At 18.5% G+C, this 12,130-nt stretch overlaps 1 protein-coding gene and 1 long non-coding RNA gene across 2 annotated transcripts in view; one reads left to right on the plus strand and one right to left on the minus strand.

The window, feature by feature from the left end:
* Positions 1 to 394: 394 nt before the first annotated feature.
* LOC102674622 overlaps positions 395 to 12,130 on the minus strand; it is a 78,670-nt gene continuing 66,934 nt past the window's right edge. The window contains exon 5 of the mRNA XM_031514519.1: positions 395 to 609. Within this exon, the coding sequence (XP_031370379.1) occupies positions 395 to 609 (215 nt within the window). The remainder of the gene's footprint in view (positions 610 to 12,130) is intronic.
* The window catches only part of LOC116186624, a 28,146-nt gene continuing 21,875 nt past the window's right edge, over positions 5,860 to 12,130 (plus strand). Inside the window, exon 1 of the long non-coding RNA XR_004151640.1 lies at positions 5,860 to 6,142. This is a non-coding gene — a long non-coding RNA (uncharacterized LOC116186624). The remainder of the gene's footprint in view (positions 6,143 to 12,130) is intronic.

Genomic DNA, 12,130 nt, shown 5'->3' on the forward strand with positions numbered 1-12,130 from the left:
TTTTTATTGAATTAAATAAATGAAAAATATATTATGATAATAAATAAGTTTTAGAATATAATATTAAATAAATAAATAATATATATAAGTACAAATATAATCTTATTATAATTAAAATTGTAAATTAAGAAATTAAGAAATTTAGAAATTTATAAATAAAATAATTTTAGAAATTTAAATGATATTTATACATATCATTTTTCATTTTAATAAACTTTTTCATTTTAATAACATATATTGATAATACTGATTTTTAAGAAATTTAATAAAAATAGTTGAAATAATGTTTAAATGTTTAAAATAATGTTTAAATAAATAAACTAAATATGAAAACGTATATTTTTTATTATTTTTAGCTATTAATATTGTCTTAATTGAATTAATTTATAAATATTTAATAATTTATTACCTTATAATATTGTGTCAAACAATAAGGACACTTTTGGAATTTTTGATCAATATCTTGCAAATAGCCTTGTTTTGGTTTAATTTCTACACAAAATGTTTCATTAGTTCGAAAAAGATTTGTATCGAATTTTGTTCGAAGGAATGTGTAATCTGGAAATTTGGTGGCATATGTCTCCATAATTTCCTTATTACGACGTTTATCTGAAAATAAAAAAATAAATTTTTGAATATAATTCAATTGATAAAAAATCTTATATTTGGATCAATCTTACGACAAAAAGAGATCAACAAAAAAAAAATAGAAAATTAATTTTTCATTTAAAAAAGTCAAATTTTGACTAAAAAAAGTTCTATATTCTATATTCTATAATTTTTTTTCATGTTCTATATTCTACAATTTTTACACAATAATTTGGCATTTTATTTCATATTATTGAAATGTAAATATTTAATGTTTAATATTATCTCATTTGGGATTATATTTGATTATGGGATAATATCAAATATCCAATAAATTATATATGGGCAAGCTTATGAAATCTGCACAAACATTTAAAAATCCTTTATTAATTTTTTTATTAAATAAATTACAATAAATTTTTGTACAAGTTAAAATAATTTAGAATAATCTAAATTTTTTAAATAATTAAAATAAAATAATATTTATTAAAATATTTTATATATTAATTTTAAAATAATAAGTAAAGATTTTATTTTTTTTATAATAAATTTTCCGTTTCTTTGATATAATTAAAAAAACTGATAATCACACTTAAAATATAAAATCAGATTTGAAAATTTTCGAAAAATTTTATTTCTGTAAGCGAAACAATTTTTTTAAAGAAGAATATTTTCATTTTTTGATTTTGTAAAAATGTAAATTAAGATTTAAAAAATGTAATTTAAGATTTCTAATAGTATCTAAATTTTTGTTTTGTCATTTAATTTTTTACTAGCAAAGAAAATATATTAGACATCTATTTTGTCCTACATTTTTTTACATAACTTATTAACAAATCATTTATAAATGACAAATTCTAATTTAACTGTACTTCATAAATAAAGAGGATTAAATATATTCAAATTTTATTGCTTGTTAAATTAATTAATTTTCTTTCAAATGATAAGGTAAATAATTTAACAATAAGTAGAACGGAAGAAAGTTGTTGATAAAATAATCATAAGATATGAATATGAAAATACATTTATATGATGCCTGATGTACATATATTGTAATATTGTAGGATAAAAATTTTCAAAGTGAAAGGTTCATTCTAAACAGTAAAGATATAAAAGCGGAACAGGATCAAGAAGGTGAAAGGATGTTATAGCAAATTTTCAATATAAATAAATTATACACAAATGTAATTGCAAATTCACTATAATATATTCAGTTTATTTATCTATATTAATTTACATCATTATTTGCTATTTATATCATATGTATACAAATCAGTTTGAATTATTTGTTATAATAAAAATTTTCAAAATCAATATTTGATTTAAAATAGAAAATGTATTAATATAATATATTAATTTTTAAATATAATATAATATAAATTATTTTAAATATTATATTATTTATATTAAATTAAAATTAATGAAGTAAATTTTTAATTTTGAATATAATTTTGAATATAATATGTTATAATTTTAATTTCATAATTTCATAATTTTTATATGTAAATATTTTATATTGTTATTATTTTGTTGTGTTATTGTTTTAAAATTTTTTAATTTATACTTTATAGTATATACTATATCGAGTTTTCCATATTAATAATAAAACTTATATAAATACGAAATTTTTTGAAAATCTTCGCATAATTATAATTTAATTTTTATTTTTTTTTCCATTAGAAGAATTAATCTGCCAAGAAGTTCAAAATTTATTTTTCTTTTTTTCATATTATATTTGTTCATTTTTTTCAACAATTTTTGTAATGTGTGTATGTGTGTTATAATTTTACTTAAACCAATTGTAGCTATTTAAAAACATAAATTATTTATTATTTTATGTATTATTTTTATTTAAATTATATCACTTTTTAGATTAAATAATTAAATTATTCATGATCATATATAATTTTTATTTTAAAGAAAGCTTAATCAATGATAAATAATAACAAGATATTTTGTTATATTTAATATCGTAATGATTATCAATTGGATTAATCGTATATAATATATTCCAAAAGTTAATTGATAAAGCTTAATAAGTGATTCAAAAGTGATTTCAAGTAATATTTTCCTTTGTGAAAATTTTCGTTTTGGTTTTGTTAACGAATTATTAACAAATTATTAATAGCCAATCACAAAAGTTGAATTCGAGTCCAATGATTCGCTAACGCGATAATATATATATATGTTATTCCTATAACAATGCGTTTTTTAATTGACTAATATTTTTGATTAATAATTTTTTAAAATCGAAACTTTAAATTTTTTCTAAAGAAAAAAGTTATTTAAAATCAGTAATTTTCAATCGATTTGTAAGACATTACATATAATTTCTTGAAAATAGAATTACACGAAAATTCAACATTACCTACTGTTTGTATTAATGGATAATATGTAATGGATTATTTATCATATATCATTTTTTATCATAAATGATGAAATAATAAAATAGTGTTTATTAAATTATTTTGAACTAAATAATTTAAGTATATTAAGTATATTAAGTATATTTATATTTTTTATATAACAATCTGCCAGAAATATAAATATACTAATATATTTATATAATGGAAAGAAATTGTTTTGTATGTAGTATAGATGAATTCTATACTTTTAGATTCCTAGAGATCTATTGGAAAAACTTTCCATAGATTCTACACATTAAAAAAGAGTCAAGTTTGTCAAAAAAAAATATATATCTCATAGGAATATTGACAAAAATTGATATTGAAATTTTATTATTCAAGAGTTAAAATTTATACTATAATAATTACATATTTTAAATTGAAATGTTATGTTATTAAGCATAAAAACAATCATGCTGAAAATGTAAACAAACAATTTACTTGTATTGTTTTGTATTTGCATCTTATATTATTAATAAATAACGAATATTAAAAAAAAAAATTTAAATTTGCAAAAATTATAAATCATATAATTATAAATCATACAAAAGAATAAGTATTTTTAAATAATGTAAAAATATACAAAATATATTATAATAAATTTAAGAAATAAAATAAATAAATCTTTTTGCTGTTTTTATTGTACACATTCAATCATATCGTTCTGTAACATTGAATTAAATTTAGATTTTAAAATTGTATCAATATTTAATAATATCGTTAAAAATCCAATACATAACCATATTGTAGAATATAAAACTGATGATTCAGAATATTACAAGTTAAAATTGTACATGCAATATAAATTATATCACTTGGTAATACATTTTTAAATACGAATAAATGAATATTATAATTTTAACTCTTGAGAGATCATAATATAAAAATACAAATCACTTTTTTAGAATATAAAATATTAAAAAAAAAAAAAAAAGATTTTAAGGACTATTAGTGTTCATTAAGAACAGCAAAAAATATTCAATCAAGATAGATCCTGTAGTCAATCCTTTCGATATAAAATAATAAAAATCGATTTTTATCATTCGATATGTATGAGTCTTTTTTGCAGTACATTAAATATAAACAGAGAGGTCGATTCAGGAAAACATTAATTCAAAATTTACAATATAATTATTATTAATTACCAATATTAACTAATATTATAACAGATACTTCATAAACGCGAACAAACTAAAAATTATTGGCATATAAAAAATGCATATATGTTATTTTGAACGAATAATAAACAGACATGAATTGAGTAGAGACTTGAGAATAACGTTATCCATATTCAATACTAAATGAACATTTGCACTTTATTTGCGTGTATGAAGTAATCTTTGTTAATGTTAATTAATAGTGATAATAATAATTATGTTAACAATGCTGCTTTTTAATCAATTTGAATTAATTCGTTTAAATTTATTTTAATATCGCGAAGAAATTTACTTACAATGTTGAATGTTCAATGATAAAAATCGATTTTACATTAAAAAGATTGATTGCAAGACATTGATATATTGATTGGACATTTTTTTTTTTTTGCTTATTAACAAATACAATACAAATTTTTTAAAATCTTAAATTCTTTTTTTAACATCTTATATTATAATTTTTAGAACCGTGATTTTTTAAGAATTAATATAATATATATAAGATATCCTAAAAATAGGAACATCTGTTAATTGATTTCTGAACAATTTCAAGCAACATTTTCTTTGTAAAGATTTTCATTAACGAGTTTGTTAATAAGTTATTAATAAAAAACATTAACTAATCATAGAATATGTAATTTATAGTATATTTATAGTATACGACAATAACGTTGGCTATATGCAGTCGACTGAGCATTAACAAATTCAAACAACATATATCGAAGAAAGTATATATTATAATTTATTTATTGCTCATGGTATAATTTGATAAATAATTTTTTCGATAAAAAAATATTTTTTATATTCAATACATTTTTTCAATATATATTACTTCAACTTATTTGTATTCGGTCGGCGAAAATTTTCGCAGAGAACAAAATTCAAAATTATTTCAGGAATCACTAATTTTAACTGATTTCTAGAATATATATCCTAGAATAATGTATAAAATTGACGACAATTCATATTATAAGTAATAGTTGATGATTTTAATATAATTTTTTTTTAATTTATTAAACAATAAAACAAATAATCAAATAATAAAAATAATGCGCATTATTGAAAAACAAAAATAAATAAAATAATTTAATGTTATATCAATTCAATGTTATATAATGTCATACAAAAAATAAATATTTAATAAATATTTAATAAAAATCAACTATATAAATTTAAACAAATTTTCTTAATTGAAAGAAGAAATAGCTTAATTATAATTAATTACAAATATTTTTATTTTGTCAAATTTTATAAAATAATATATCATTATGAAAAAAAATATTAAATAAACAAATAAATATATATAGAATTTTATAACTCAAGTATTAAATCATATATTTACAAATTAACTATCACTTAATCATTAATAAATCAATGAGTTCATGTTTAAAATTTATATAAATTAAAATTTATATCATAATATATATCTACTATATTTATTATTATAATTTTTAAAATTATAATTTTTGTACTTCGATAATTTTTACAATATGAATTATTTTTTTATTTCTTTCAATATCATATATTTTTGTTATCGTTTGATGTTTAGTGGAATTGATTTAAAAATTAAAATAAGATATAGTATTTCCTTATAATACAATTAATAAGTGTTATAGTCATAATATTCATTTATCTAAGTTTTGAAATATATTGTTATTGTCTGACTTATAGACGGCAGTGTATCTCCGACGATATAGCAGCATCGCATGTATGCATTTTGTGTCACAATTCACTACAATCGACGCAGTCGCAATTCCAATGTTTAATGTATCGTTGCATATCAGTCCGTACGCATATTTGACAATTTGCCGCAATAACGGATTCAGATTTCAATGAATCTTTGGATATTGAAATTTTTATCGAAAAAATTAAAAACTATCTAGAGATTTGAAATCTCGCAGAATATCATGACAAGAAAAAAAAAGCGTGGATAAATGTTTATCGTTTTCTGTAAAAATTTTGATGAAAAGAACGAGATTCGTAAGAATGAAATATGTAAGCAAGTATATTTCATTATTATATACTATACTAATGTGAAAATTTGCAATATGGAATATATGGATATTACAGAATATTACAAATTATATAATAAAAAAAAGTTAATTTATTTAATTATTTTTATTATTTAATTATTCTTTTATATTATTAAATTATTTGATAAGATTTGATAAGATTTATATTTTATTATATTTAAGTAATTATATTGTAGCAACTTAATTTTATTATTTAATAAATAGAATTGAATTTTGATAAATAGAATCTAATAAATTTGGAAGTTCTAATGGATTTGATTTATAAAGATTTAAACTTTTTATTTTAAATTATATATCTTAAAATTATAAGATTTTATTTTACCATGGTTTTTGTTAAAAAGATTATGATAAAAAATTAATATAAAGATTTTTCTCAAGAATTAATTTTTTCATTTAAAAATTTTAGAAAGAAATCCGAAAGTGTTGGTTTTTTCAAGCATTCGGAAATTATTATCACAGTGGAATGAAAAAATATTGATAAATTATTAACAAATTATGATATTACTTTGAATTATTAAAAGGTGAATTAGTCTAAATTCGAATTGCAGAGATAAGATAATATATTTAAACATATAGCAAATAACTCAAGTTAAAATTATATGTACGACTTCTAAAGATCTAATGTTATAGAGGAGCAAATAGAAATGAAATTATAATTTTATAGAAATTTAAGTTAAAGGGATTCGAATGTATAACAAAAAAATCGATATTGTTTTGTTAATGAATATATTTTATTGAAAACAAATAGAATACAACTATTTTGTAATTTTTTTATATTTCAAAAATAAAGTATACATACAGCTTATTTATTTCTTGCTTCTATCTATGATATTGAATAAAGATATTCTTAAGATATCCTATTTAATAATAAGTCCCCTAAATAGATTTTTTTTTTTTGCGATAGTTGTATATTATACAACTATCTTTGACAATATAATGGCATCTTATTTTTGCGTGCATTTTAAAAAATATACGATTGCTGCATTCATAATTTTGATATTTTATTTTATATCAATCATTATATACATCCTTGATATTAAATATTTGAGTCTCAAAATGATTATTTTTTCAAATAGCCTGTCTCTCGAAATAAAAATTTTTATTGAAAAATAAAAATTAATAAAAATTATTATTAATAAAAATACATATGTATATTTAGAGTTTTGAAATAAAACTACAGAAGAATGCTACGATAAAATGAGAAAAAATACTTGAATTTGTCATTTTTTGAGTAAAAAATTTGATATAAAAGAAGAGAAATAAAAGTGAAATACATTCATAAATACAAAAATTAAATTTTCCACTTGATAAGGTGCATACAAATAATATGATGTTATTATGATTTCGCTTTTATAATTCAGCAGGTTAACATAAATTAAGTTAAGTTAGATTTATATTTTTAATCTATAATGATATTGTTGTCACATTCCTCGGCATGCATTTACAAAATAAAGTTAAATGAATACAAGTATATTATATGCATATAACATAGTATACTTTGCGATTCTATTACGATATTTTTATGCAATTGCGCAGATTTATGTTTCCTAAGTGTTCTTTATACGATGAGATTTATCTCAAGACATGTCTCGCGGCTAGCATTGAGAACAAACCGAGTCTTAAATGTATTTTATATAGAACAGATTCAAAATGAATGTGAGTAATTTCGATTCTATTATTAGTTGCGAGATATATCGAATCTATGGAATGTCCTTACGACTCAATATAGACAAGCGATTTTCATCTCGTTACGATAATGACTGTGTAATTTAGGTAAGTATCAAAGGTTTATATTTATATTTTTATATATTAGTTTATATTTTTGTTATATATATATATAATGTTATAATATGTATAATCAAACTATGGAAATAAAGATATTGAAGCATATTGATACAAAAGATTCTATTGCAAATCTGCAATAGAATTACATTGTTTGTGTGCTAATCTGATCTAAATTTAATCTAAAATATTTGTCAACGTAAAATATATCACAAATGAAAAATCTTTATTTTGGAATAATTAAAAATTAAAAATAAATATAATATCCTATCTTATTTCCTAGTACTTTAAAAAATATAACAAAATTGAAAGATATATAATTTTCTTTGCTCTTTAAGAAAAATAAAAAATCTAAATTTTTAAGACGAGACATGAATTAAAAAAAAAATTGAGAAACATTGATTTAGTTTAAAGTTAGTTTGTAGTTTAGTTTTAGTTTTGTAGTTCTGTCCATAAGATAGATGAATTAAAATTAACTAATTAAGATATACTATTAATATATATATATTATAAATATATATTTTATATTGTGAAATAAAATTAATATTTATTATATATATAGTATATTCTGTTGAATATTTGAATATTTCACGAAGGATTGAATAATCAACAAAATGTTTAGAAGTGTTAAGAAGAGTTATTTGCTATGAAGAAATATTTTATGATGTAAAGTTTTTTGCAAGTAATGGCGGAGATTTTAAAGTCAACTTCATTTTTTGAAATGAAATCGTATGATTTTAAATATGTTAATCAATTTATTAACATTTCGCTAATATCATATTTTAAGCATTCTTTATAATGTGTTTGAATATATTATTGAACATATAATTGAAATATATTATTGAAGAGCTAATCAAAAGTGATTATTATTATTTTTCCAATCCCTTGAATTTTTTAATTGAAATTTTTTTTAAATCAATAATTTTTCGACATAAATAGATTAAAACTTTTTTAAAAGAAGATACTTAGATAAATCGATTAATGCATTCAAATTTGCACCTTATGATGCAATTATTTAAACGATTTTTGTTAAAACATTTAAATATATTTTTTTTTATTGAACTTTAATTCCTAATGAAATATTTATATTCTAATGAATGTATTTATTTAAACGAAATATTCTGAATAATGTTAAAAGTATGTAATAATTATATAAATTTTTTTATGTTATAAATTATATAATAAGAATTTTATTAAAAAATATATAAGTAATTTTATATATTTTTTTTTTCATACAAATATAATTGTCTAAACTAATAGCGACATTCTTTTTATTAATTTTTTAAATATTTCTTAAAATATATAGTAATGTTTTTTCAAATTTCTTATAATTTCTTTTTTCAAGCAATGCAAAGAATTATTGTCTTTTGAATTTTTATTATATCTTCAAATAAATTTAAAACTGATTATAAATTTCATTGCAATTGACAATATCAATTTTTTATTTAGTTTTCTCCACATATAAACTCATTTTGTATTAAAAAATTCGATCTCGATTCTTTACTTTATTTTATAATATTTTTTCCTAATCATTAATACTTCAATTTTTATATTTTTGCTCATTCTAACCATTTTTTTCTTATTTTGAAATCTTAAATGTGATTTTCTTAATATGATAATAATATGATAATATAATATTCTTATAATAATAGCTTGCTGTTTGATTGTCGTCATCTCGATTTGATATTTTTATTCTTTATTAATTTCTGCGGCAATTTTTGTTGCTATTAACTTTCTATTGCATTTATTATGTTTGTATGTTTATTTCCTATTGTTTCTTTCTTAGACGTACATTTTTTCGTACATGAATTATTAAAATTTTCTGATCGTATCATTATAGTAATTTTTTTAAATCTTGTTTTAAGAATATCTTGTTTTTGCAAGACTAATAATAATCGAATGTTTATATCAAATAATTAATTCTTTTTTAGAATTATTTAATGTCAATCAAATGCATTGTATAATTAACAAAAAAAAAATCTATTGTTTTTTTATCTCTATTCAGTCAGAAATCTCCTATAAAATATTTATGAAATCTATCAATACTAAAATTTATGGATAAGATATTCAAGTTTTTTATAGATAAATATTTGTAACTGTAATTGTAATAATTGTAACTGTAATAATTGTAACTGTAATAATTGTAGTGATATTAACTCATTCCTTAATATATTTTGGATGCTAATTATTAATGTATTTATAAAAAATTATTATTAATTGTTATTAATGTATTTATAAATATTAATATAAATAAATGTATTAATATATTTGTAACATATTATTGGAGAATCGATTTATATCAAAATAAATACAAAAGTTGATATACAAAAAATTTGATTGACTTATTTATTAATATAGTAATTAGAAAAAAATGCAACATGAAGTAAAACAAAAACATGTCAATAGAGAAGTATTTTCGCTTCATCCAATGTAAACTTAAATTGATTATAATTTAATAAATGAATCTTAACCGATTATTTTTGTATATTCACTTTCATGTTTGTTTTGGTCTCTAAAATTGACCCAAAGATGTTCCATGAATATATTAATACCATGTAAACAATTGATAATTACAATTGCATGCTAACGTATAAAATGAAAATATTTGATTAGTAAGATATGAATAAACGGTACTCAATGTACAGTGAAAAAAAATTGAAAAAGTTTTATTAAAATTTTGGAAACTATTTGGATTAAAATTTATATATTATATATTTATATAATTATTAAAATTTTATATATTTTATATTTATAGTTCTTCTTTTTATTACTTAAATTTTAAATCAAGTAATCAGTATTTTTTGGAAAAAAAGTTAAAATAACAATTTTCAATTTATTATATAATTTTATTATAAAATATAATAAAATACATATAATATAAATATAAATAATCATAAAATCAATCCAGAAAATTGTTTACATTTTAATAATCATTTTCAAATTAAGCAAGTGTGCAATAATTTATAGATGAGATTGTACGTATTTTTTGTGACGGGAACGTACGATCATGCGCATTAGAAATGTAAACTGTTAACTCATGCAAATAATACTGCAATAAAATTCTAATAGTGTTATATTGTTCGTGCGTATCTTATCCAACTTATAATTCATATTATGAATCTGTTCTGGTACTATGTAGCGATCATACGAAAAAATCGGACATATGTATACAACGTATGTAAGGAATTGTATATTTAATGAATGCATCTTAATTATTAAATCTATCTCGAGATTTTACAAAATTATGAAAAACATAATTTGACAATAAAATTCGTGATATATAAATTAAAAATGTCATTCTGATCATTTTCAAAATACCTTTCTCTTTAGGAAATTGTGTTTTGATAATATACGTTCACTATTCAAAATTTTTTAAAAATAGATCTATACGAAATGATCTTTTTTTCTTTATGATTTAAAATTTAATATTTTATTTTCTTTATGATTTAAGCTACATCAAAACAAACTTTAAAATAATTTTTTAAATTGTGGAACGATCTTTAATATTTTACTATTAATTTAGATTAGGTTACAGTTAAATTCGATAAATAAGAAACACGTTTTAATATCTTTTTATTAATTAAAAAATTTTTTAAAAGGAAATTATTTTGATAGCATTAATAATATTTACAATAATGCAGTGACAATATTAAAAAATATTTCACAAAATCATTTTCAAAATTATTTTGAATAATAAAAAAAACATTAATATATATAGTTTTACAAAAGTATAGTTTTATAAGAGAAATACTTCAAAAGTAAGTACAGTGATATTTATTCTTATAAAATATATAAGAAATTTTATTATTATTTTATTCTCAGGAAGATATATTATTATTATATTATTAGACATATTTTAACTAGTTCTATAGCTAAATTAATATTGATAACTAGATTGCGGATAAAATTTATACAAATCTAGATTTTTATAAAAAATAGATAAAAAAATATCATTAAACGATTCTGAAATATATTTTTTATTTTATATAGTGTATATATATTTTATATAATGCATACTACAATTTCATGCATACTAAATATATTATGTACATATTTTTCGCATATTTTACCGATTATAGAATAATTAACAAATTAGCATGATACCAATGATTTTTTTAATTTTCCAAATTACATATATATATATATATATATATATATATATATATAT

The sequence above is a fragment of the Apis dorsata genome, unplaced genomic scaffold (assembly GCF_000469605.1).
Source record: "Apis dorsata unplaced genomic scaffold, Apis dorsata 1.3 scaffold_1047, whole genome shotgun sequence".
Taxonomy (NCBI): domain Eukaryota; kingdom Metazoa; phylum Arthropoda; class Insecta; order Hymenoptera; family Apidae; genus Apis; species Apis dorsata.